The sequence below is a fragment of the Nymphaea colorata genome, chromosome 1 (genome assembly GCF_008831285.2).
Source record: "Nymphaea colorata isolate Beijing-Zhang1983 chromosome 1, ASM883128v2, whole genome shotgun sequence".
Lineage (NCBI taxonomy): Eukaryota > Viridiplantae > Streptophyta > Magnoliopsida > Nymphaeales > Nymphaeaceae > Nymphaea > Nymphaea colorata.
The window spans coordinates 3,626,408-3,652,663 of record NC_045138.2 but is presented as its reverse complement, the minus strand read 5'-3'; the positions used below and the strand labels follow the sequence as shown (position 1 = coordinate 3,652,663).

The 26,256-nt window shown below is 40.6% G+C and overlaps 3 protein-coding genes across 4 annotated transcripts; 2 read left to right on the top strand and 1 right to left on the bottom strand.

Annotated features, from left to right (window-relative positions):
- The first annotated feature begins 572 nt into the window (after positions 1 to 572).
- On the top strand, positions 573 to 13,167 carry LOC116252820 (CLP protease regulatory subunit CLPX1, mitochondrial-like). 2 transcript variants are annotated; one of them, XM_031627380.2, is made up of 15 exons: positions 573 to 1,796; positions 2,836 to 2,897; positions 3,045 to 3,145; positions 3,342 to 3,421; positions 4,925 to 4,975; positions 6,168 to 6,242; positions 6,338 to 6,415; positions 8,544 to 8,600; positions 10,614 to 10,684; positions 10,757 to 10,856; positions 10,976 to 11,080; positions 11,482 to 11,544; positions 11,643 to 11,765; positions 12,282 to 12,446; positions 12,861 to 13,167. In XM_031627380.2, exons 1-15 carry the CDS (start codon positions 924 to 926, stop codon positions 12,933 to 12,935), a joined length of 2,079 nt encoding a protein of 692 aa, XP_031483240.1. In that variant the 5' UTR covers positions 573 to 923; the 3' UTR covers positions 12,936 to 13,167. The 2 variants fall into 2 exon arrangements, with proteins under 2 accessions (XP_031483240.1, XP_031483248.1); XM_031627388.2 differs by having other exon boundaries at positions 575 to 1,796; positions 3,048 to 3,145.
- Positions 13,168 to 14,888: 1,721 nt separating this feature from the next.
- Positions 14,889 to 17,433, top strand: LOC116245988 (chlorophyll a-b binding protein CP26, chloroplastic). The gene is made up of 6 exons (XM_031617688.2): positions 14,889 to 15,185; positions 15,334 to 15,418; positions 15,505 to 15,555; positions 16,169 to 16,289; positions 16,799 to 16,933; positions 17,038 to 17,433. The coding sequence occupies exons 1-6, from the start codon at positions 14,975 to 14,977 to the stop codon at positions 17,290 to 17,292; spliced, it is 858 nt and encodes a 285-aa protein (XP_031473548.1). The 5' UTR covers positions 14,889 to 14,974; the 3' UTR covers positions 17,293 to 17,433.
- A 1,758-nt stretch (positions 17,434 to 19,191) lies between these two features.
- On the bottom strand, positions 19,192 to 22,743 carry LOC116266267 (protein BEARSKIN2-like). Its single transcript, XM_031647415.1, has 3 exons — positions 22,542 to 22,743; positions 20,505 to 20,776; positions 19,192 to 19,869 (listed from the first exon to the last, which is right to left on the bottom strand). The coding sequence occupies exons 1-3, from the start codon at positions 22,699 to 22,701 to the stop codon at positions 19,192 to 19,194; spliced, it is 1,110 nt and encodes a 369-aa protein (XP_031503275.1). The 5' UTR covers positions 22,702 to 22,743.
- Between the last annotated feature and the right edge of the window lie 3,513 nt (positions 22,744 to 26,256).

Here is a 26,256-nt window from a genome sequence, read left to right as displayed (position 1 = left end):
TCTATTTCGTGACAGTTGAAGATTATGTTGTGCCATTTGAATCGCAATCTATTAGTTTGGCACTATAGTTATTTCTTTTGGACAACTAATATAGTTTTGTCTATCTTGAAGACGGATTCTCCACCGTCTTTGAGTGGGAACTCAAAATTATAATTTCTAAATTAGGCGCCCTTTTTGTATCAGTGGCTACGTGGATGTAATCTCGATTTGCAATAAATGAAGTGTGCGTAAAAGTGGTGCTTTGCAATAAATGAAGTGTGCGTAAAAGTGGTGCTTTTGTTGATGTGCACATCTGACGCGTAGGTCTTTTAAAATCAATTGCTTAAGTTATTTCCATTTATAAGACTCATCAACACATTGGGAAAAAAAGTTGCGTGTATGCCAAACTATAGTTTTCGAGATTTTCATTTACGTGATGACTTCAAAAAAGACTTATGGCTGCTATTCGGAGAAAAGCTTGTGATTGGGATATTCAGGCAATGTTTGTTGCACCCAAATGAAACTTGTATTGCTAGAGAGAGAGAGAGAGCCAAACGGAGTCGGGACAATCGGCCATCTGTTGGCTGGGAGCGGGTGGAGAGGATGGGGCCAGCGTTGAGAGAACGGAGAAGAGAAGGGATATAGGTCCACACCTCCTCTTCTCCCAAGCGAGATCTGCGGAGGGGTAAGGCCAAGGTCCAGCTTCCCCTGCGATCGGTCCTACTTATGATCGACCGACTGTGACATTTTATCCAAGAAAAAACGGTCGCCCTTCCGGACCCACCCCGCAACCTAAACCCATTTCTCTTCACGCCTAATTACCTGCATCTCCTTTCATTTTTTTTTTTGTCTCCTTCCCGTTGGATGCAGAGGTGGTATAAGAAGAAGAAGAAAAAAAGTTGGAGGAATCGCGCTCTCCCTATCTTGAACCAGCAGAGCATACCATGTCTGGTTTCCTCCGATGGAGAAGGTTGAGGGATGCCACGATGTCGACCACCCAATTCTTTGCCGCCTCCTCCCCGACGAAGCCCAGAAGCCACCAACCTTGGTCGTCATTCTCTGAATTCCCTCCTTCCTATCTCCTCTCCTGTCACTTGCGCAGGCGGTTCCACATCTCCACCAGGTTGAATTACCTCGACACAGGGTCCTTTTATCACCAGAAGAGGAGGAGGAGGGAGACGCGGGTGGGCTTGCTGTGGCAGCAGGAGCGCAGCAAGTGGGATGGTGGCAGGATCAGGGCGGAGGCGAGCTGCCCGAGATGCTCCAAGCAGATGGAAATTCTCTTCCACAATAAAGATCGGGGTTACCAGGCCGTCAATCTCTGCTCTAACTGTAAGACTGCCTACTACTTCCGTCCCTTCAAATTGGCCCCTCTCCAAGGCAGCTTCGTCGAGATCGAGAAGGCCAGAGGCGCTAGGAACCTCGACAGAAAGGGGGACCTCGGCCCAGCCTCCACCACGGCGGCCCCGCCGAATGGCGTCTCAAGGGAGGAAGATGGAGGCGATAAGACGGAAGACGAATACTTGAAGAAGCTGAGGATCTCCTTCTGGGAGTCGTTTAGATCCTTCGGCGGAGATCCGCCGGAAAATTGGCAGCCCCCTGGTAATGGTCTGGCTGTCCCGACGCCGCCCGTTGGTCCACCTTGCCCTGCGAGTGTAAACGTTGTGCGGGCGCACGGAAATGGCAGCGGAGACGGGCCATCTTGTGGATCAAAGGATGAATGGGGTGGATCGAATTTGGGAAAGAATTTTCCGACGCCGAAGGAGATCTGCGAGGGCCTTGACAAATTTGTGATCGGCCAGAAGCATGCCAAAAAGGTTTCTCTCATTTCAATATAATAACTGATTTTTTTTTTGCACGAAAGACACTAAATCGATCGCCTTCAGTGTTATGTATGATTCCAGCACTTAATTTTCCCCAAAAGTTCATTCTTTAAATGGAGAAAGCAGTCAAACAACTCCGCAAGAGCTTAATGTAAACGGATATAAGACAATGTGTGGGAAGTACATGGAATACGAATATTAGTTGTGTCGGCAGGAAAAATGATGAATATTTAACAGTATCTGCTAGAACTAATGAATTTCTTTTGCTGAGTTGTTCTTACTTTTGTTTTAATCGTCCAAATCTGCTCGATGGTTACTCGGTGAACTCAACTGTTTTTTGGCAGCATCTTGATTGCGTGTAACACGTAAGAAGAAAAAATTACTGAACCCCAATTTAGCTTATTGAGATTCATTAATTTTATTTTCCTTCTCAAAAACTTTTTGAGTTTGATTTCTTAATTACCAGAAGAGCCTAGCGGGAAAGATTTTAACCAATGTTGTTACAATCTTCGTCTGAAAACATTGAAACAATTAATTCAAAACGGGAATAAATGTTTCCTTTTTTTTTAAGTATAAAAACGGGAAAGTAGGAAAATTTAAAAAAATGAAGAGATATTTTACAAAGCGTAAAACTAAATAAAAACCGTTTAACAGGTCCAATCCCTTAGAATAGATAATTAACAATCATTAAATAATTACAAAGGATAGCTTCGTAAAAAACAATTAAATATAATATTCTGGACCAAAGCACCTCTTCCCTCTTTCCTTTTTGTCGATATCAACAAGACTGAATTTAGCATTCTAACCTGTCTTGTAGAGAAAATTTTGAGGATGAGATTGTTGGATTATCTTGTGGTGGAACTTGTATTTTACTTGCTGCTGTCTCTTTGGACATGTCCTCAATTTTCTACGGAACTAAATTTCTATATGAACATTTTCTATATGTGAGGCGACTGACCTAAATGCTTGTTGAAGCTTGAAAGCATAAAATTGCTGAAAGCATGCCACTTAGGTTTCTCTTCTTTGTGTTCAGGTGCTGTCAGTGGCCGTGTATAATCATTACAAGAGGATATATCATTCCTCGTTGCAGAATGGGTTAGTGAAACCGTCTCATTTCCATTTCAAAGAATTAACGCTACTTCAGATTGCAAATTCATTCATGCATGACACGTGAGGCACATTTTCTGGTCATTACCCCATCCAGCCACTTATGTATGTGAATTCATTGATTTGTAATCCTAGTAGAGAAGTAAATTCAGTGAATCCTGTTGCTGAAGCTGATGATGAAGACTCGGTGGAGCTTGAGAAAAGTAATCTACTTCTTATGGGACCCACTGGATCAGGTAGTATGTATTCTTATTTTAGGCAGGAAATAAAAGTTTTATTTGTTATTTCTTATTCTGTTGTATTGGTTGATGGAAATTGTTCTTAATGGACTTTAAGTGTCGTTATTTCCATCTTACTCATATTTTTGGTGTTATTTGTGATATAGTTGTTCACTGGGTGTCTTAAATGTGGTTGTAATGCTTCTGTGCACAGGGAAGACATTGTTGGCAAAAACATTGGCTCGATTTGTCAATGTGCCCTTTGTTGTTGCAGATGCAACAACGTTAACACAGGCAAGGCTTTGTTGTTCTTATGTTGTTTAATTAAATGTCTTTTTAGGGATGTTTGAGATATTTTTGGACATAGATCAATTCTCTGTTTACATTTCTGTCTACAGTGTCATACTCTGAAGTGAGGTCCATTCAAATATCTTGTACATTTTTTCCCTGCTTGTAGAGTATGTCAGGCTCTGAGGAGGGGTTTTAAAGCACGAGGAGTGCCGTCAGTTTTACTCTTTTCATATACTTATCTTTTTACGAACAAATTTTCCCTATTTTTCACTTTTAAGGAAAAAAAAGCAAATCCACTAAAGTCCTTCTTATGCTTTTTCTGTTGGAAACATATTATTTGTGCTGCAAATGTGGCTACCTTTTCTTTTTCAACATGATAATTTTCTTCCTCGATATGATCTTTAGATTAAATGGATGCAGTATGCACCTTTGATGCTTTTGACCATAGTAGCCAAACTTTTTCTCAGCATTTATTTGATCTTCTGATCATCTGTGAATTGTATTTAATAAGGAAAGAATGTAGCCTCTGTAAAGTAGGCCCCATGAAATCGTGATTAATTGGTCAGATAACAAATTGCGATTGATCAGTAATGGTTGTATTATGCCGGAAAATATAGTGAAATTGTCTGAAACTTAAACATAAAAGCTATTTAGTAGTGGAATATTTACCAACAAAAACTAACAAGGCTGATACTTGAAGCAATTTGCAATGAAAATTGAAAAATGATAACTTTTATCTTGGTGCAAATAATATAGCTTATTTGTTTTTAACTTAATCCTTTTATGTAGCCGTTCTCAAATTCATTAAACTTACTACTGAAATATGTCCAATATTTAAATTTATATGTGTATATTTCATTTTAGATTTATATTTAAATGTCACTGTTTTAATAGGGTTTTCAATATCATTTAAAATAATAATTTATTTTTAAATTGTAATTATTAGAAAAATGTATGTGGTGAGTTGGTGTCTGCTCTTATGCAAATACACACATGCAAACTCTCTCTCTCTCTCTCTCTCTTTTCATGTTGCATTCCAATGGCTGGCAAATCACGATTGTATATAGCAATTCATTGGCACTGAACCGATCCAATGAGTCCTGAAAAACATTATTTTCAGTAAAATGGCCAGGACACCCATTGTGGTTCATCAGTAATGTTGCCGCTGAATGACCAAGCGTGGTAACAGTACTTCTGATCACCTAATTCATGCAATCAATGTACTCATTATTTTTTCACATGGCAAAGCTTCAATATTTATTTGGCTGTGCACCCTGAAACCCATATTCAATCAATTATATGCAATCCTGCTTTTGATCAAGAGAAGAGAAAAGAAGAGAAAATAAAATAAAATAAATGAACAGGAAAAAAAACTGAAAAGTGACCTGTTATTCTGGAGAGTTAATGAGCCTCCATTTTCTATTCTATAGCAAGCTAATCTCCATTTGTTAGTGAGTTACTTACTTTGGGGCCTACTTTCTTGGCATGCAATATTGCTGTTTGCAGGCTGGCTATGTTGGGGAGGATGTAGAGTCGATATTGTACAAATTACTTACGGTATGGTCTATGACCTTGACTACGCAAATTAGTCATATAGGTTGGAGTCTGCTTGGTTTACACTTCTCTTCGAAATATTACATACTGATGGATAGGAAAATGGATATTGCACATGCCTAAGAGTTGTGTTTGTAACCATGCATTGGTGGGTGTATCCAGATATGTTTTTACATGTGTACGATGTTTCTTTGTGTGTGCTAGTTAAGTTAATTTAACTTTACTGTGAATTGCATGATTTGGTCTATTATCTAGTTTCTCTAGAAAAGCTCAATCGTTATTTGCATATCTTTTTTGCATTCCACAGCCCCATTAGATGTATTTACCTAATTTACAGGAAAGTAGAAAGGACAATAGTAAAATATAAATAAGGAAAAGAAGATGATCAACTTGTATGATTGTATCCAAACTCCAAAATTAAAGCAAATCTATGACTGCTTATGCTTTTTTGTTTTTCGTGTAAGAAGGCAAGTTGGTGTCTCCTTTAGATGGGATAATATAGTTATCATGCCAAGTTATGTTGATGCCTACTAGCATTCCATATGCTGGAAGGAAGGAAGAAATTGAGACAAGTAGAGACAGAATTTTTGGCATGCTTCTTCAACATTTATGACATTTTTTCAACAATGTTTTTGTTTTATGTTAGTATTCTAGTCATTGTTTCTTCATTTTTTAAATGCCTTTTTTTTCTGCTTCCTTTTGGTCTGATTTGCAAGCCCGTTGCTTTTTCTGGGAGCCATTTTTCACTCTCTTTTGTATCTTCAGTTTGAAGCTGAAGCTTTTTGTCTCCTCTTGTTGCTCTTTCAAACCTATTTCACATACTTCAGGACATGTGTATGGTTCTATATATTAAAGTCTAAAAATAGTTATAAAAATAAAAAGAAATATTCAATACATCCATTAACATATAAACAATGATGTTTAGAATTAAAAAAGGTGAAAAGGAGAACATGATTGATCGAATTAAGAGGAAGAACACAAAATTCAGTCAAAGTTGACTGCATCAAACATAGCACAATTAAGACATTTCTGCACTGATTTCACCTGGCATGGTTTTGACCATATCTACACCATCATTAAAGCCACATCTATGTTCTGAAGTGTTAACAGGCCACTCCTTTAGGTTGTTTGTGTCATAGTCTTTATCATATTTGAACCATAGCAGTGTTTCTGTTCCTGTATTCTTGTTCAACAGGTTGCTGACTTCAATGTTGCAGCAGCTCAACAAGGCATTGTCTACATTGATGAGGTTGATAAGATAACTAAGAAGGTACGTATATTGTTTCGATAAATTCAATCAACAATATGTGTCAATTAAAAACGATTCATTTTCTTGATTGTTTTTACCTCAATCCATGTATTTAGGCTGAAAGCTTGAGTATTAGCAGAGATGTTTCTGGTGAAGGGGTTCAACAAGCATTGCTTAAAATGTTAGAAGGAACTGTGAGTATTGGCAACTTAGTATCTTTTCTCCTGTGTTCTTCTCCTTGATGGACCAGTTGGGCAGCAGATTAACATAAAGAACGGTAATTTTGGTCAATGAAGTCTGTCATTGACATTCTCATGCAGCACAGTTTTTTGATACAGTCGATTGTTACTGCCATTAAATCATATGTTTTACGATTTATCTGTGAAGATTCAGGATTATTTGGCTTTTAACCGCTGCAATTTCATGTTGTGCTTTACCATATGCCTGTAGTATGTAGGCTTGCTACATGCATGTGAAATCTGTCTAGGCCTAGGGGGCTGGGCCTGGCTCAACAAGAGCCCCAATACTCAGCTATGTACTTACTCAAATTCTATTTGGAGAAGCTTGAAACTAAGTTTGATATATTGGTGGATTTGGAAGTGTAATTTTCCCTGGAAATCCAATGTTTCAACTAGATCTGTGTCTTTTATATGTGTTTTAGGGTAGTGATATATTTCAAAAACCCTTTTAGTATTTCAACTTGGCTTTCAGTTTGCTTGATTTAAATGGGATGGTTACCCAGATCCGACTAATTGTGATCAACATAAAGAGGATCTTATGAGACAAAGGCAAGGTTGGACATCTATTTTCTGTTTGGTCTTGTTGTGACTGAGAAGGTTGTGTAAATGGAAGCCATATGGGCATGATTTGGTATGTGTGAATTAATCAGATTTGCTTCTATATAGACTTAAGTGTGGATCATCCATCCTTGTCTAATTTAAGTGGCTTTCATATACCTATTTTTCAGGAAACAACTTTCTAGCTTGAGACTTTACCAGTCTCCATTTTTCCGTATGTACAAAGCACTTAAAGTTCCAAAAGGCCTGTTCTATCTGCTTCTAGATCTGTGTAAGCATCAATATGGGAATGCAAAAGGACGGTATTAGCTCGATTGACTTCACACACTTCTTCAAAGATGCACATGACCATAGTAATTGGGCCATAGCATATGTGCTCATGCCAATGTCCTGCATAGGTTAATAACATGGTGGATCTTGATTGTGGCTGCAATTTCCTGAAACTGGTTGAGCAACAAATTATACAGCAGTTGCTCTTAGACCTGGTATTATAGTTTAATCATGGCAGCTCATGGCCTTGGACTGGTCTTCAACCATGTTTCTTTCCCAAATTAGAGAACCTTGAAGGATGTGGACCTTCTAACATTTTCAGATGTGCCATTCTGTTGGGTACAACTTTGTTGGTATCTAAGTCACATAGATGTATGACATGGCACTTTCAGAAGACAGGTGTATGGGTGTTCACTGTTCAGCTGAGTGTCTATAGTCATGAAAATTAAACATATAATTTTCGAAATTATGAAGTTTTATATGTTTGTATAGTTGCATATTCAAATTTTGAAATTCAAAAGGATTGTTTTTTCTTGAAATGATTTTTCATTAAAGTTACTGGATTGGATTTGGGTCTTACTGAGATCCAAACGAAATATTCCCACCTGTTTCTAAATGTCTGAGTCCTGTACCTGATGCACTGACATGGTTACTTGGACCTAAATGGTAGGCTAATGTTACTTATTTTGTTACGCTACACCTATCTTCAATGTACTTCCATATTTTATCTGGATTCCTTTTGATATTAGTGATGTAAGAGAGAAAACTATTTCTTCTTTTTTAGAATGTTAAAGCTGTGCATTGTTCTGATGCAATACTTAAATAGCACAGGTTAGACACTGGTTCACATGCACCTGTGGAGCTTCGGGAAGAATTATTTGCAAATACCTGCCAACTGCCAAGTATGTTTCTTGCTGGCATAGTAAGAACAAAAGGAAATGGAGCTTTTGTATTCTAATAACTTCTCCATTCACTAAATGAAGATTCTTTTGCACATTGTGTGTAGAGTCAGCTGGCCATTTGATGGACTGGATGAGTTTTATGTGTAGTTCACAAGTATATGAATATTAGCAAGGGAAGCTAGGAAAGATGATTCTCCACTTTTAGTCAATTCTGCACTTTTCGCATTTGTTTTTCATTTTAACCTTTACCTTTCTGTGTTTGGACACTTATGAAAATGTGATGATCTGAAAAGCATTCCACCTAGAATAAGTAATTAATACTATTTGTTAAGTCTTCTTCTATATCTGAACAGGTTGTGAATGTTCCTGAAAAAGGGGCTAGGAAACATCCTCGTGGTGATAGCATTCAGGTATGCTCTACTTTTATGTGTTTACAGTAGCAAGAAATTAGCACTCTAGTAATTTTTTGGCAACTGCGTCACTAAAGTCCTGTCATAACTTGTTCTACTACATTGTAAATTTGGAGTCAGCAATTCATATTAATCATGCTTGGAACCTATGTGCTTTTCTCATGTTTGTGACTTAGATGACACCACTGTCATTTTTGTGGAACAAAGTGCTTGATGTTTTGAACTGGTGGCATCTTGCATATTCAATTTGTCAATTTTCTAGGTAGAACCTAGTTTGGGTTAGCAGAATCTGATATAACTATTCATGTGAGAGCAGAGGGGTAAGGCATCTGTTACTAGGGGAACATGACACAAAGAAGAGGAATAAACATAAAACAAGAAATTTACATAAACACCTTCATCAAGTAAATGCCTTCAACATCAATTAAACATCTGAGTTTGGAGCTAGATCTTGACTTGATTCAATCTAGGCTACCGCCTACCGTCTCAATAGCCTTATTCAAGTTGGGGCCAACTTTTCTTTTAAAAACCAGCACTTCTTACAGTCAATTGTCTAATAAACGAGTCATGTACTTGGCTTTCCGTTCCAATAGACTTCACTTCTACTCCTTGATTGTCAGTTCTCTGGCTTCTGAAGTGCTGGTCTATCCTTTTGTGGCATCTTAAATCAGGTACACTGAGACTTCATTGCAATTCATCGCAGAGAAACAAACCAGAGTGATCTTTCTTGCTCCTCTGTATACACGAAATCATGTGAGAACTTGTCAGCAAGTTTTGACACAAATCCTTTTTGATGTTCAGAACACAAATGCATAGGGGAAGTTGTGGTCTTGGAGTTGTTCTACTCACTTCAAAGTAATATATATACCAAGTGTAGTACAATCGCCAGTAATAAGATTTTTTTTTTTTAACTGAAAGATGGTCCGCAGGAACGAGCAGTAATAGGATTGTTTGAAGCTCCGGTCACGTCCGGATGGGTCTTGTCCAGTTCGCCTTCCAACGAACTTGTGATGAAATGGTTGCTGCACCGACTGCATATTGGACTAGATAATCCCAGAATGCACTGCTGGAAAGAGGCCGCGACATTCCCATCCATCCTTTGGGTCTAGCAATCATATCCGATCGCCAGGCTAAAGCAGAGAAGTTCTCTTGCTCTGCCTAGAAATTAATCTAGATAATTTACCAGCACCACCTGCATGATGGTTTTGAACAACAATGTCCATGTATTAAGCTTCTACTTTTTGCATTTCGAGGTTAAAGATGAAAGAGCTGCAACAAGGGATTTTGTCTCTTTCCTAGTTATCAGGCAGTGATTGCATCCTATTTTGACCTTGAGTATAAGATTATCCTTTATTTTATCCTAAACTAGCCCCTTGATTTTAGACATCTTAAACCGGCTTTTGGATTATATAACCTGGTATTGACATGTAGGGAACTCGTATGATTTTGAATCCATCTAAAGCATTTATATTTGTTGGAGGAATAGTAGGTGTGCAAAAGGGCCATGGTCTCCATGGTTCACATTTTTTTCCTTGACCTGCAGGGCCTCTTTCTCTAGTCATCCTTCTAATTAGTATTTCGTATGATTCTTTTAAAGTAAAAGAGGAGCCCCAATTCATTTTCTTGAGATTCATTTGGCACTGTAAATTTTGAGGCCTGAGTTCCTCTGAGTGGACAATTTGAAAACATTGTCAATAGTAGAAAGAACATCATATTTAAGGAACTGGACCAGAAACTGTTTGTTATAGATGATCTTTACTGAGACTTTCTGCCCAACCACTGCCAGCTGATCTGTGATGTTTTAAGCCTTTGTTCAGATAATCTTTCATAGACCTTTTTAGAACTCTAAACTCAGCCTACCAACAGGAAATTTAAATGCCTGTCATATTTTAAGTAATGCACCAAGCGAAATGAAAGGATAGCTTCAGTAAATTTGCAGCTACTGAAAACTTTGTTTTTTCCTTTAAATGTATGTGATATGATATTATTCAACAATTTTCTTTTCAATGACAGATAAACACAAAGGACATACTATTCATTTGTGGAGGTGCTTTTGTTGACCTGGAGAAAACTATTTCAGAAAGGTGAGGTGCTCCAAATGACATCTTAATCCAATGCAACTTCTGATAATTTTTTCTCCCTTTGTTTTCTCCCAGGCGGCAAGATTCTTCCATTGGCTTTGGAGCACCAGTGCGTGCAAACATGAGGACTGGTGGCCTCACAGATGCAGCAGTGACATCATCCTTGCTGAAATCAGTATGATTTGGTTTTTCCTCTGGAGCTTATAAGTTAAATCCCTACATTCTTGGGTGACCAATTGTCCGGCAGTCCAGAGTTTGAAGTCAACCTTGAAGCGCTTACCTGTTATATTGCAGGTCGAAAGCGGTGATCTTATTGCATATGGACTTATACCAGAGTTTGTTGGCCGTTTTCCAATTCTTGTTAGCTTGTCATCTCTAAATGAAGACCAACTTGTCCAGGTAGCCTCTAGTATTGATTGTTTTCTACTACAATAGTAAATTATTCCGAGTTAATTCCATTTTGATTTGTATATCTAGATGATGCATGTTAGAAGCAACATGCTGAACACCGGAAATAGTTGTAGAAATAGTGTACATTCTTTATAATTGTAGAAATAGTATACATTCTTTTTGTTAATTCCCTTGCTTTGTGCTGTTTGATATAGTGTATTCTATGATGATATATTGCTTCATTTATTATACAGGATTGGAAGTACTCATAGTAGTGGAAACATAATAATGAGAAATGTGGGGGCACATTTTTATGAACATGCTTCTTTGGCCATTTATGTTATCTGTTTCTTGTTGGCCCTCTGGCTTTTGAAATTAATGTATATGAGTTCTGTTGTTCTCTCTCTTAGGTTCTTACCGAGCCAAGGAATGCTCTTGGAAAGCAATACAAGAAAATGTTTAGCATGAATGATGTAAGCACTCAAATTCTTCTTTGGTTGGGATCAACCCTCAGAAGTGCAGCTCCAAGTTCCAAAATAAGGCATGGTTTTATGTCACATCAATTTTTCAGGTTAAGTTGCATTTCACCGAAAATGCATTAAGGCTTGTCGCAAAGAAAGCATTAGCAAAGAATACTGGTGCTCGAGGTCTGAGGTCTATTTTGGAGAACATTTTGACGGAAGCTATGTATGAGGTATTTATGCCTCTCTTGTCCAACGTTCATCAGAAAGTGCTTCATTTTCCTGCCATATTGTAGATATCAGAACAACTTTTTTTCGTTTTTCTTTTAAGCTGTCTATTAAATTGTGTCTATGTACATATCTATGCATAGGTATTCGTGAGTATATTCTGTACATAACTACTTTATGTGCAACATATAGTACATAACTACATATATAATATAAATATACACATTTACATTCTTATGTTTATGCTTCTTTTCGGGTTTTAGTTTTTGACTGTCCTGGTCCTTCTGGCCAATGCTAGCCAATTTGAGGCTTCTTGTGTTTGTAGAGGGACTTAGTATTGTGTGCCATTATATGCGCTGGTCTCCCTTTTTGAATTATGAGCATTCTTGTCCTGCTCTTGAGAGTTAGCCAGTTACGTCCTTGCTGGCCCTATGTCTATGCTTGGTTATTTGTTTAAGCTGTTTTCTTGGCTTGTTTGTTTTCACCCTCTGCTTCAACCTAATTACTGTTGATTGCTTCAGATTCCGGATGTCAAAACTGAAAAAGAGAAAATTAGTGCTGTGGTTGTTGATGAGGAGGTTGTTGGATCAGTAGACTCTCCAGGATGTGGTGTCAAAATTTTGCATGGGGTTGGTGCATTAGAAAACTACCTTTCTGAACAGGAACAGAAACAGAATGATTCTGTGGTAAGTGGTATTATCATTTATGTTACTATTTAATAAGAATGGATAAGCACATTTAGCGAGCTAAAGCTTGGGACTGCAAGTTTCAAAGCAAGATGGGCTTAACTACATGATCTGTAAAATAACAGAAGATGATAGCGTAGATTCAGGTTATGATATGTAATATGGTGAAGCTTTGCTGAATGTTAGCAGTAGGAAAATTGTTTAGAATTTCAGAAGCTTTTTCCTTGTTCTTTCTCTTTTTGCTGAATGTTAGCAGTTGGAATATTGTTTAGAATTTCCAACTTATTTTATTCTTCTTTGGCGTGAAATCATTACAAACACTAGCACCTGACAAAGAAGTGAAAGGGTTGTGCTTTTCCAGTTTCCCTTATTTGTTTGCCTTTATTTTGTCTAAATGCTAGCTTGATGTTGCAGCTGTCTTCTTCCGGGGGAATTTATAATGATGGTGAAGTTGAAATGGAGATCTCCAGTAGGGTGATGAACATGTAACATTGTAAAAAATTGCAATTTCAATTGTACAAATGCAATAATTCCATGCCAGTGTTGATGTAGTTATATATGTGAGGCAGCCTTTTGTTAAGGTGGAAGATGTAGCAAGCTAATCTAAGATCGGCTCAAAAAAATGCCACAAGTTCTCCATTCTTTTGTGGTTCAACATGCCGATACGAGGTTCATTAATACTCAATTTCATTAGTTAGAGAAAATGTTGCATTTTATTGAACCTTGAACTGTCTTTGGTTTGTGTTTGTCATGGTGCTTTGGCGATCACAGCTTTATGGTTTTGACATAACTCCTCATTTTTGCAAGTCGTATACAAGGGGTTCGGATATTCAGGTAGACACATGGACATTTTTGGATGTGCATGAAAGTCAGTCAAGCCCTGACAACTAAATAGTTCAAAACCAGATTCGAACTGTTCATTCTCTGAACAAAAGGGCTGTACTTAGGTGACGTGCAATACTTGGATTCCTTGAAGACTGGGTTCGTAAATCAGGTTATAGAACAAACTTGGTTGGGGAAAAACCAGTACCCCTGTCCGAGTTTGCTCTCACTGCACTCTAATCCGCTTCTTGTGCCCATGGGCAAATACCAGTCCTGGTCTAGCTACGAAAATACGGGCGCCCAATGAACATGTTTCTTTCTTGGGTTTTTGCTGGGCATGATCACATTGCAGCAACTGGAAATTTTGAACTGTTTATGTTCTTTTTAATATATTTTTTGTCCAGCTTAAGTTTTATTCAGTTGACACAACTGTGCCGACGATGTAAAGTTGAATAAGTTGCGCGGCTTCATTCTTGCACTACACTTGAAAATGCGAGACTTGTGTCTGAACAAAATGATTTTGGCTACAGGACAGATTAGAGTCGGTTGAGAAATTTCTGCTTTAAAAAACCGCTGTGCATGTGGAACTTCCAAAAGTCGCTGCCGCTGATGTTGGATGTGACGAACAAGACGGTACGGGGTCAACCTATTCATGCCCTATGGCCGGGAAAAAGCGAAAAACTCATGAGCGGAGAAAGAAAAGGAAAGGGTTTCACTCTGTTCTTGAGTGTTTAGAGAGCAATGCTCATTTACACTTTCCCTTTATACGAGCGCGAATCACTGTCAGTAGCAAAATGATCACTAGCGTTTTCGACCGACAGTACCTCCAAATGCCAGCTATCTACGACCGAGCCTGCGGGCTGCTGCTGCAACTGGGGGGGCGCATAGGTTGGTAAGGCTGGTCCAGACTAATTGCATTTAGAATTAGTAGAGGAAGTGTTCACATTTCTCCCTCCACCATAATCTCGTTAAAATAACCAAACAGAAGGCACTTGCGGTCCGTGGATCTCTCTCATCTCATCTTATTCTTCTAGTGTGTGCACGTGTTTTGCTTCATTTACATTTAAGTCGGAAAAAGAAGGAAGTTAAAGCCTGGTTTAGCTTTTCACTTTGGGTTTCTCTCTCTCGCTTCTAATATCGTGCTTATATTTGGCTCAAGCTAAGAAGACTTAGCTCAGATTCAGCTCCCTCTCATGACTACTCTGAACGGCATCTGGACGTGCCCAATGAGACACACACGTGTGCGTGTGGAAAGAAAGAGAGAGAGAGAGAGAGAGAGAGGAAAGTCGTCAGTAGCCATAAGAACTATTCTGGAAATTTGGCAACAGAAAACTTGTGCCTTTTGAAAATCCCAACATTAAAAACCAAGTGAAGGGAAATAAACGACGGAGAGAGAGAAGAGGAGCAGGGAATGTGAAGGCCCATCTATCCATGATGAGCAGAATCAAGAGGCCAAGGGTTGCCCACATCGGAGAATCTATCTGCCACGCCATCGACAGCGGGCCTATCACAACCCTCCTTCAGATTACACCCGCTAACCCATCTCCACTGCCGCTCATCCAAAATCCAATCCGACTTGTCGCACTCTCAGCCATGGCTACCCTCTTTATAGACCCCCTGACCACGCCTCCGGCACTCCCGGCTTCCCCTGTTTCCGCCTTTCCCCGACTAGAAGCCGCCGCAGAGAGCACCCTCCCCGCTTGGCCATGGCTTCCCTGACTGCGGCGACCGCCTCGGCGATGTCCGAGATGCTGGGAAACCCCCTCAACTTCTCCGCGGCCCGGCCCTCTCCGGCGCCTGCCTCCTCCTCTTCCACCTTCAAGGTCGTTTCCCTCTTCTCCAAGAAGAAGGCGGCCGCCCCAGCCAAGTCCAAGGTGGCTGTCTCCCCGGTAAACGACGAGCTCGCCAAGTGGTATGGTAAGTTTCCTCTCCTCTCGTCTCCCATTGGCTCTCGCGTAAGAACTACATTCGACTGCGTAGCCTCTCTTCCTCCCCACCCCCCACACCCACCCCCTCCTCCTGACCGTGACCACTGGATCTGATTTTCTCATTTCTTCTTTTGCAGGTCCTGACAGGAGGATTTTCTTGCCGGAGGGCCTGTTGGACCGCTCCGAGGTGCCTGAGTACCTCAATGGGGAGGTTCCCGGAGAGTAAGACTCAATGGCTTCTTGCTCAGCCCAAAGGGACTCGTCTTTGTTCTCCCGTCCCGCTTACGAATTTTGTTTTTTCTTTGCAGCTACGGCTATGATCCCTTTGGGCTGAGCAAGAAGCCGGAAGACTTCGCCAAGTAGGTTTCCCTTTTGGGTTTTCCCCTTTTTACTGTGTGCAACTTTCAGTATACTGCTTTGGTTCATCGACATTTTCAAAGATCGATGATCCTTGGGTCTGTCAATTGTGTGGAGGGAAATCCCTTTTTCTGACGTCACAAAAATTGGAAGAAGTTAGGGTTTATGAATAATCTGCCACCTGTTGGCGTAGATACTGAACCTTCTCAGCCTATTTTTCATGACGATACATGGTGAGCGACCATGTGCATAATGGGCAGTAATGACGTGCCTTTCCAGCTATGGATTCCAGCACTTACTCTGAGAACGGCTGGATTAGTCACTGATCAAGAGCGAAGATGTCAGTTCCATTTGAAAAATGTACATTCAAGAGATGGCTGCATCTTCTCTCCCGCTGCCAACCTGCCAGCGGGTGAATATTTGAATTTACATCTCGCAACACAAGCAGGTGGGCTATTGATGGTGGTAGGGCTTAGTGTTCTACACTAAAGTGGGAGCGAGGGAAAATGGATGATGAATAAGTGCAATCAAGCAACCTCCATCTTGTTTGCTTTCTTTTCATGTGTTCGTGGAATATAATTTTGCTTCCTTGGTTGGGGATGGATCGAAAAACAGGTATCAGGCGTACGAGCTCATCCACGCCAGGTGGGCCATGCTTGGTGCTGCTGGGTTCGTCATCCCAGAGGCCTTCAACAAGTTTGGTGCAGCTTGCGGGCCGGAGGCAGTGTGGTTCAAGGTTCTCTCTCTCTCTCTCTCTCTCTCTCTATATATATATATATATATATATATGAAATCGCATACACACGCTGGGAGACACATGCATTGCCACCTACCTAGAGAGCTTCAATTGAGTTTGTTCGATAGTTGCCATCTAACTAGGCCTGAGAATTCCCCCAGTCACCGACTTAGTTAGCAATTACCCATGGGGAATTCCTTTTCTGACTGCACCTTGCAGTATTAGGTTTGCTGAATTGGAAGCCCATTCTATGGAATTGGGTGTTACATCCACAGCCATCTCTTGCGCTTGTCTTCTTGTTCACGGTCCACGACCGGCTTCTAGCAGCCCTAAAAACTCGGCAAGTCTGGCCTGCCATGCTTAGCGTTTTCGGCAGAATACAGCCTTCCGAAAGGATTTGACACCATCTTCCAAGTGGAAAGAGACCTGTTTCATGATCAGTTTGAGTTATTTCGTGGTAGACTTCATCCACATTGAATCTAACCATGGAAAGTTGATGCTCACTGCAGACTGGAGCTCTCCTCTTGGATGGGAACACCCTCAATTACTTCGGAAAGAACATCCCCATCAACCTTGTAGTCGCGGTTATTGCAGAAATCGTCCTCGTTGGTGGCGCCGAGTACTACAGAATTATCAACGGACTGGTCTGTACCAACTCTTCTCCTTTCATTTTCGATAGCTCCAAGCTTTGCGCTTAGGTAAATGGCTTAGCGAAATGGTGCTTGGGCCTTGTTTGTTTTTCTTGCAGGATCTGGAGGACAAGCTTCACCCAGGCGGTCCGTTTGACCCACTTGGGCTGGCCAAGGACCCAGACCAGGCAGCGCTGTTGAAGGTGAAGGAAATCAAGAACGGACGGCTTGCCATGTTCGCGATGCTAGGCTTCTTCCTCCAGGCCTACGTCACAGGCAAAGGCCCAGTGGAGAACCTCGCAGCTCACCTAAGTGATCCTTTTGGAAACAACCTCCTCACTGTGATTGCGGGGGAGCGTGCCCCTGTTCTGTGAATCTGTGATATGTGTTATTTTCTTTTCTTTTTTTATTTTCTTTTTTTTTTCGTTGAGGTGTTGAATCCGAACGTGCTCCTTGTTGAAGAGACGACGCCATCTGCTTAAGTAAATAGATCATTCTTCTTTCCTTAATTTTCATTACTTTGCCTTTTGCCTTCTGTTACGATCTATTAAGCTAAGCGATGGTACTTTAGAAGAGATATCTAGCGGCAAATCCCGCTTTTCAAGATTGCCCTGCAATTAATAACGTTGAAATCGGTTACAACTTTGCCCGTGAGGAAGTAGTAATATTTTTGGGAGAGCATGTAAACGACATGCTCACCAAGCCTCTTAAAAACTATGTGTCGGTTGCTAAATTTGAGAGGTGTCCTCGATGAACGAATATCGGCTTATGGCGTTCATACTGAGGAGATTCCGGCCAAGATCTACCGGTTCCGCGATAGCAGTGGAAAGCCTAGCCTACACCAATAAGGAACCAATTCAAGCTTCAAAATCATGAGCGCAGGTTCTTCTACGAACTTGAATGCATACATACATGAGCGTAACTTGTGAAGAAAATCATGTTCAAGACTGAGTTTAAGAAACGAAGAGAAAAACTGAGATTTGTACCAACAATCTTAGTAAAATCTCTGCTGCGCTCTGTTATCAATGACATGTTAGAGGAAGAGAGAATTTGGATCTGCCCTGGTCAAAATGATGAAGGACCAATCCTAAGTGAACTTTCTCTTTTAATTGTCTGCTTGACTCTAGGTTTCAGCAAGCCGCATTTCATAGCTTTCCGATCGAATGTTAGGACTTTTCTTTTTCTAAATGTTGCCACACCTTGTATAAGCTTTTCAGGATCAATTTTCGTTTCAAAGTAAGATTTTCAAAATATCGGCCTTGAAGACGGGAAGTGGTAGTTGAGATTCCCACGGTAGCAATTTATTTGAGAACAACGCAATGGTTAGAGACAGGTAAGTGTTAAAGAGCGTGGATAGCATACACATTGCGTAGTGAGGAAATGATCGAAGATTAAGAAAAGAACAAAGGCATTAATATCAACTGACCTGGCTGTAGCGTGCAGGTTCCCCCATTTATGCGGATGAGCAATCTAGCGATCGAATAGCCATGATCTCATTAAAAAGATCTAAAAATAAGAGAAGAAAAAATACCGTAATTTGAGACTATGTATAATATTGCTCCTATAATATGCCAGACATAGGGAACGAGAAGATGAACTAATAACATGATGCTACTGATTTTCTGGATCTGGGATGAGAAAGATGGTATTGAGCGTTGGCGCCCATATATATATATATATATATATATATATATATATATATATATATATATATATATAACCCGCTTTAGTATATAACCCACTTTGCCTTACAAGGTGCTATTTCACAAAGTTGATCCCCTTCTCTCAATCCATCCACTTCCGGCAAAATTAACCGGCAGCCACCATTTGATAAAACTTATCCACAACTTCTGGATACATTATCTTTTATAATCAGTTTGAATGTCTAGTTGTAAAGGACACGAAGCCATGAGATGGCAAAATACATAGATAAATGAAGTCATAAAAAATCTTGAACAATTAATATCGATCAGATTAAGCACGCAAACAACTTATCATGCAGGGACACACATGAAGGATACATGCACATGCTGATGAACAACCATGGGCACGCCATGTGCTTGCCCTGCACATTAATCACATACTTGGTGGAAACACATTGTAGAAATTAATTAACCTAACATGCACACAAACACAACTTCTCCACACACACAATATATATATATATATATATAGGGAGAGAAAGAGAAGAGCCTTCTTGAATTCCCAGTCTCGCCCAAATCCAATACGAGCGGATGGATCGAACACCATCATTCATTCATTCCTTATCTCTCTTACTTCCCATATGTCCATAAATCCATCTCTCTCAAGGAGAGAGGATTCATTTGGTGTGTGGAAGTAGAGTTGGCATCTCCAAACCTGACCCTGGAAGCGTCCTCTTCCTGGTTTATCTGCCCACCACCGACAAATTTATCAAGCACATGAGCCCAGTCGTTCAAATTCTCATGATCTCTCATTTCCACGAGTTGGGCACCTCCCCCCGCGCTCGTGGCGGCCTCCATCCCTCCTCCTTCACACTGTTGGTAGCCGACATGCGCCCTCTGGTTGCAGGCCAGAAACTGCTTAGCAGCAAGGAGAGAAGTGGCGGGAGGGGCGGCGCTGCCGCAGAAGTTGTAGCCGAGGAGCTTCTGGCCGTGCAGCTGGTGCGCTTCTGGGGGCGGCATGTTCAGGGGGTTATTGATATGAGCAGCAGGTGCACCGGCGTACTGGAGGCCGCCGGCGTGGTCGAAGCCCGGTTGGTGGTCGACGGCGCCGTTGTGGTGGTGGCCTGGCTGGGTCATGAAGCGCATGTGATCTTTGTGGCCCCCCCCTGCGAGGTGGAGCTGATCGGCGCCGAAGTGATCCCCGCCGTTGCCCTCTTGGTCCATGCACATGCCGTTGCTGCCGCCTTCGTTTCCCAGCTTGAAGAAGCTCTTCTTCTTAAACACTCGGCAGACAACCCACCCTTCTTCCTGCAATCAATATGGGAAACCACAATTAACAAGCGACGAACCCGCTCTCTGATCATCCGCATGAATGCATATGCATGAGATCCATCGGCAAGACCGATGTGCCTTGATGTTTGGACATTTTCAAAGTGCTGCAGCTTTCGAAATTTATTAATTATATTTAAGCGCCCTCGGCTTCATGCCAAGAGATCAGTCACCTTGGACCTCTTTCGTTGAAGAAACACACACATATTCCCTGCGCTCGTGCACACATATAAGCATGGCATCACGTTAGAGCGCCGAAGCCACTGGCTATTCAAGACTCGTGCGATTACACTGAAGAAATCCCTCTGTCTGCTACTCTTTAAAATTGTAAAGGTGGTTTAAGCCGATGTGGTCTATATAGCGTTTAGAACTTGAAAATGTTAATTTGATCTATTTTTTTTTATATCATGAGTGCAACATTGAAGGTTCAATCATGCATTCGTCGATTAATCATAAAACTTTAGTTATTTTCAAGTGCAATTACACATAATTAATCAGTTAGACAGAGATAGATAGAGAGGGAGGGCGTCAAAACTTTAGTTCTTTTTATGTGCAATTTATAGATAATTAATCAGTTAGTTAGAAAGAGATAGAGGGAGAGGGAGTTGACGTACGCTTCCTTGAACGTCGTCGTTCTCCTCGAGTCGATACTCATGCATGATCCAGTCCGTCTTCTGGCCGTGGGGCGCTCGACCTTTGTAGAACACCAGCGTCTTCCTCATCCCTATCTTCTTGTAGCTGTTCCTTATGCACTTGTCCCTCCCCGTCGCCTTCCAGAACCCTGCATTGGTCGCCCTGTTTGTCCTCGACCCAGTCGGATATTTCTTGTCCTTATGACTGAAGAAGTACCACTCGTTCTGCGGTGTCGACCCGATTCTGCACCTCTCTGAATTTCATAAACACAAAAAACATTGGCAGGAGGAAAGCTGGTTATACTCATGCATGCCTGGCTCATCAGTTTGTCCTTTCTTTCCTTCTCAATTTCTATATATACATTGGGATATCTAAATAACGATTTCAAAAGAAGAAAATCCAATATTACGTGATTACGAGCCAAAAACAAAACCACCAACTGTCTTACCTTCAAAAAAATTTCCAATTATTGATATCTTGCTGAAAATTAAGAAACTATTAGTAAGATCTGAAGTTCCATAGGTTAACCTCTCTTTCTCCCTCTCTCTCTCTCTCTCTCTCTCTCTCTCTCAACAAAAGAGTTTGCACCTTTTCTAGAGTTTAGGAGGTGCGGCTTCGTCCTATGACGGCGAAACTCAGAGCTTAACACAATGACATGAAGAACCTACAAAAAAAAAAATACTGCTGTTCTTTCTGAAAGGAAGAAACTTATGCTTGTTCTAACCAAGTACTTCCGTCGGTGCTTTACTGACGGCGAAAGAAACCTGTCCTCACCATCACTATTCTTACCCACATGCTACTTTCCGAGAATCATGGTTGCAAATTGCTTTGACCATAATATAGTCCCTGCATATGCATATGAACCTTCGCTTGAATTATATCCTTAGCTTACGTAAAATGTGGTCTTCCTTTCGAAAGAAAACCACAACCATGCATTTCCTTTCACTTCTTAGCAGGGACTGGGTAATTACAGAAGTTGAGCGGCAGCTCCACTCTTCTCGCCCCAATTTGGCTTGTCTGTAAGATTATTGTTCATGGGCAGCTTGCTAGCTAAGCACATGACATGGGCCGAGCGCTCTCTTCCCGCAAGAACCACTTGAAGGTGGGTCCTCTCTCCAAGGCCGGCCCCCCTAAAAGGAGGGATGCTGTAATTGGGTACACGTACAAGGGAACACGATGCCATCTTAATTTGGGGAGAAATGAATTGGCTCTCGCACACAAGTTGTTGCTAATTGTCGACAAATTTGATTTTGCAATACAAATGAGTTATGCATGATGGGTGTGTGCATATGAAAATTTGTTTTATTTCTTTTAATTCGTAACAGAAGGTACTAATTCGGCGCGAGGATGCTATGATTTATAATTTGATTGGATATTTTGTTAGAATGCTTAGACTACCTCTCGTTACAATATTAATTGCATTTTAATTTCCCCTTAATTTTTTGTAAGAATTTTTTTACAGATCAACGGCTTATCATTTTCATAAATTATCCTCCCAACAGCAAATCATATTTTTCAGGAGAAAAGTATAAGCGTCTATTCATAGTAAAGAAACTATAAACCAGTGAGATAATTATGGTATCGATCTTCTGCAAGAAATTATTTGGAGAACTTCACCAATTTCACTATGCTTATTTGGTATGCACAATTAAGTTAACATGTTGCATGAACGTGCACCCGGGCAGGTGCTCTCTCTCTCTCTCTCTTGTTCATGTCAAGAATTTGCCACAGATCTTACTTGGAGGCTGCTTTAATTTCCAGTGTGCATGTGCATGTGTATTGTATTCACTTGTTACCGCAGAAAGTTTCTTTTGTGCAATATTCTAGATTAATTGCTGCCGCTAATTACTGCATGCTGCATGCATCATTTTGAAGGACTATTACTGCAAAGGTGAAGTGCTGGCCTTACATATTTTCACAATCAGAAACTCTTAGCTAAGGAATTGGACGCCTTGCTGTGTAGCTAAGTGGAAGGAGAAGGAGAGGAAACGACATGAATGGTGCTTTTAATTACTTACCTTGCAAATCCCAAGGCTCCATCTTATTCAAGTCCACCTCCCTTATCACCTCAAGATCGAACTTCTGGAACGACACCTTCTTCTTCAGGTAGTAATGCAGGAGTTCCTCATCCGTGGGGTGGAATCGGAATCCTGGGGGTACTCCTGCCGCCGACGCCATTTCCGAGCGACCTCAACAAGTCTTCAGCTCTCGCTCTCCCTCTCTGTGATCCCTCCCCACAACAACCCTGTGCATGGATGGCCTCTTGGCGTTATATAAGTCTCGAGCGCCAAAAAGTTGACACCGTTGACGTCGCCGGCGGTTGGGGCGGTCTGCCAGTGTAACTAACGTAGAAACTAAGGCATTCGCGTAAGAGAGAGGATTTTTGAATTTCCTTGGTCATTCTTTAAGCCGGGAAACGATCCCGATGCGCCTGAAAAAGGTAGTTTAGTTGCAGCATCATCTTTATTCAAACCATGGGGAAACACGTACCATCGCCTTCTCATCACCGAGTTCCCACAAAGAGAGAGAGAGCAGGGGTAGGTCGCTTTCTCAACATGAACACATTTGGCTCGATCCGAGAGTGGATATAAGAAGACAGGGAGACGTATAGAACTGAAGTGGTGACTTGCTGTTTGTGATCGGCCTTTCATTTTGATTATGGTGCATGTAATGTAATCAGGTTTGGTCGGAGAGGGGTTCGTGTATGCATCGCTTATTAACTTCAATTTATACCATCAAGAGTATTTCATTCTACCATCTAAAAAAACAAAAAAAAGTTTCACCCAACATCTTGTTTTTATGAAGTATAGGACTTGCTTCGGGAGCACCTCAAAATGTCGCACTTATCGCATGCTTCAACTTGTACATCAATGACTTCTCTTTTACAATATAGAAGGTTAATGCCGAAAGGTTCCAAACTAACTGTCTATTTAACTTTCACCCCCTGATGTTGCGCCCAATCCCCTTAGTGACTATTACATCTAATTAGTTCATTTGCACTTCCCTCATAGTGAAAAGTAAGTAAACGATTCATTGAGCACCTTAGATGATCTACACCATGTAAATATAAGATTGCATTAGAAGGTGTTTGATTGCCACGTACGGATCTTAAATTTAAGGAATTTATTTAAATGTGAGTCCCATCATATATGAAATCCGCAAATCTCAAGTTATGAATTTCAAGATACAAGGTCTACAAATTCATGGTACAGTCTCCATTTCTGAAACAAAAGATTTAATCAAAAGCTTGAATTCCGAAGATCTCAAATTCATTGGTATGAAATAGCTAAACGGCTTCTAACTCATCCGCCATGGGGTAACAAAAACGGCAAACCAAAAGATGGGTACATGGCGGCCGTTCTTTGCCAAACCAATTAACATTCTAGTGGACTATTTACGGTCCTTGTAAACGAAGATTATTGCGTAGGCATAACACCGGAAACTAATTAATTTAGAAAACAGGAAGCAACTCACAATTAGCCTCATGAGTGCTGTCACAGTTAGGTTAATTGGGGTCATCTAAGGAAAGGTGGTCGGTCGTTTCACCTTCATGTTGAAGCCAAACATGCCATCTCTTTCAAAACCAATCACTTCAATTTCGTGTCCTCTCTCTTTCTCTCTCTCTCTCTTTATATATATATATATATATATATATTAGACGTCGGTAAGTACGATTCACAGGCATCATGATCGAGGAGGGTCTTCTTAATTTTGAGAATTTTACTCGATCGATCGGGTTCCTCTTCCTCAGGTCAGCTTCTTGGCACTTGGGTCCGAGTTAAGCAATCCAATGTGGCTCCCCGTTGCATTTTAAAATGGATCGAAGACAGTGAGCAGAGTTTCTCGAGAGTTGTAACCTGAATGAATTAAAATTGAAACGGGGTCTTTTAATTTGGGGTCGCCATCCCGCGTGTGCACATGCATGTGCTGGATGGACAGACTTCAGTTTAAATTGGCACCGTTCCCTCGATCGCCCTACCTACGCGCTCGATGCAAGGGAAAAGGGTAGGTCGATCGACCAGCATCGGTGGATGAAATTAAGCAACAGCTACAGCTTCTTGTCTCTCACATATATATATATATATATATATATATATATATATATATATATATATATATGATTATCCTAATATCTTTCTTTAACCACATCTTGAAAGGGTGATCCCAACTTGGCTGATGGTCACTAACTATTTTCTCTATTAACAATTGATCTGTATATCCAAAAAGTTACTTATTATAAGCTACTGTAATATAACAATAACAGTTACCCTTTCACTACAAAACTAAACAATATTAAGTAACCAAGCTCTCTCTCTCTCTCTCTCGCTTTTGCAAAAGTAGCTAGCTACGCTTCCTTCACTAGTTTTCTTGCGTCTCTTGAATGAGCTTTCGATATGCCATACACAAGCGGGCTCAGCCTTTAGTTGCAGTATGTTTGATTTATTTGTTCTGGATAGGCAGAAGAGGGCGTCTTGTGATGTTGTTTTTGTCCGAAGCTCTTGGTCAGTGTAACAAGCACAACTCGAGGAACAGCGCCACTGCTTCTTGAATTACTTTGCTTGTCTGTTCTCCAACATTAATTGCGTATCTTATATTGAACGCTGGAGAGTAATGAATTCAAGACACACACACGGATGACACATTCTGCATGTGATCTGTGTTTGAAGTTTGCATCTATATTGATGGAACACATTAAACTGCAGTTCTGTTTCATTCCAGCACCGGAACGATGAACAGAATATGCATGAATGCGTGCTCTTAATCTTCAAGATGAAACGAGGTGCTGTGAGAACAGAAGGTATATATATCTTGGTCCAATTAATTGCCATGTCTCGGTGACTTTTACATTGTTCCGTTCTCTACGTTTGCTCTACATAATTTGAAAAGGGAAACTAATCAGAAAAATAAGAGATCATTTGGCCAGAGTTGACGCATATATACTGAACCATCGCAGCTAGTTAGAAAGTAAACGAGCTAGAAATAGATGGCCTTAACTTTGATTGCAATTAACCGTTGGCCGGCTTAGAAATATTATTAGTTGATCGATAGAGATCTACGTCCATTTTTTCAAGCCTACATGAACGAAGGGTAGTGTTTAACTATAAAGAAATATTTGCTCGACCACTGAGGCATAATTAGGCTCCATATATATATATATGGCGCCCGGCCCGGCCCCTAACTAGGTTTTGCGTTCATTTGTAACTAGAGAAGGATCAAGTGGTGTATATATATGTACCTGGCTAGCCTCTGGCTTGATATATATTTTCAGCTATAATATATATATATACATGGACCGTGGTGGACGTGCCTTCCGGCTGGCCCCATAGCACATGGCGCACTTGGTCAGCATTGCCCACAGATTTGAGACGTTGATATGATCATGAATATCACGAAAGATCGATATATTTATAAAATTTTTCAAAGTGCAGGAAGAGGTGTCATATATTAGTTTGCAGCTAATTAATTAAAATGTGGGCCGGGGATTATTCACGAGCATCTTCCCTTAATTTAATTGCTATTTGGTTATATTGATTGACATTGAAGCAAAGAAAGCTCGATCACAGCGCGTCGTGGAATCGGGATCTTCACCTTAAATGGGTGAACTTATTATAAATAAATGGTGGTTATTGATAGAATAACAGTTAAAAGAAGAGGAGGAGACAGAGCCGCCATAGCATGAGATGAGGCCATGTGCCTGTGGCCTTCCTGGATTTTGGACGACGAACGAACTCT

Bases quoted from the DNA above. Each gene is read 5' to 3' on its own strand.
- LOC116252820 (XM_031627380.2), top strand. From the start codon at position 924: ATGTCTGGTTTCCTCCGATGGAGAAGGTTGAGGGATGCCACGATGTCG. The intron at 10,857-10,975 runs GTATGATTTGGT...GTTATATTGCAG, and splicing joins CATCATCCTTGCTGAAATCA to GTCGAAAGCGGTGATCTTAT. The intron at 12,447-12,860 runs GTAAGTGGTATT...TTGATGTTGCAG, and splicing joins AGAAACAGAATGATTCTGTG to CTGTCTTCTTCCGGGGGAAT.
- LOC116245988 (XM_031617688.2), top strand. From the start codon at position 14,975: ATGGCTTCCCTGACTGCGGCGACCGCCTCGGCGATGTCCGAGATGCTG. The intron at 16,290-16,798 runs GTTCTCTCTCTC...TGCTCACTGCAG, and splicing joins CGGAGGCAGTGTGGTTCAAG to ACTGGAGCTCTCCTCTTGGA. The intron at 16,934-17,037 runs GTCTGTACCAAC...TTTTTCTTGCAG, and splicing joins ACAGAATTATCAACGGACTG to GATCTGGAGGACAAGCTTCA.
- LOC116266267 (XM_031647415.1), bottom strand. From the start codon at position 22,701: ATGGCGTCGGCGGCAGGAGTACCCCCAGGATTCCGATTCCACCCCACG. The intron at 20,777-22,541 runs GTAAGTAATTAA...TATGAAATTCAG, and splicing joins GGAGCCTTGGGATTTGCAAG to AGAGGTGCAGAATCGGGTCG. The intron at 19,870-20,504 runs GTACGTCAACTC...TATTGATTGCAG, and splicing joins ACGACGACGTTCAAGGAAGC to GAAGAAGGGTGGGTTGTCTG.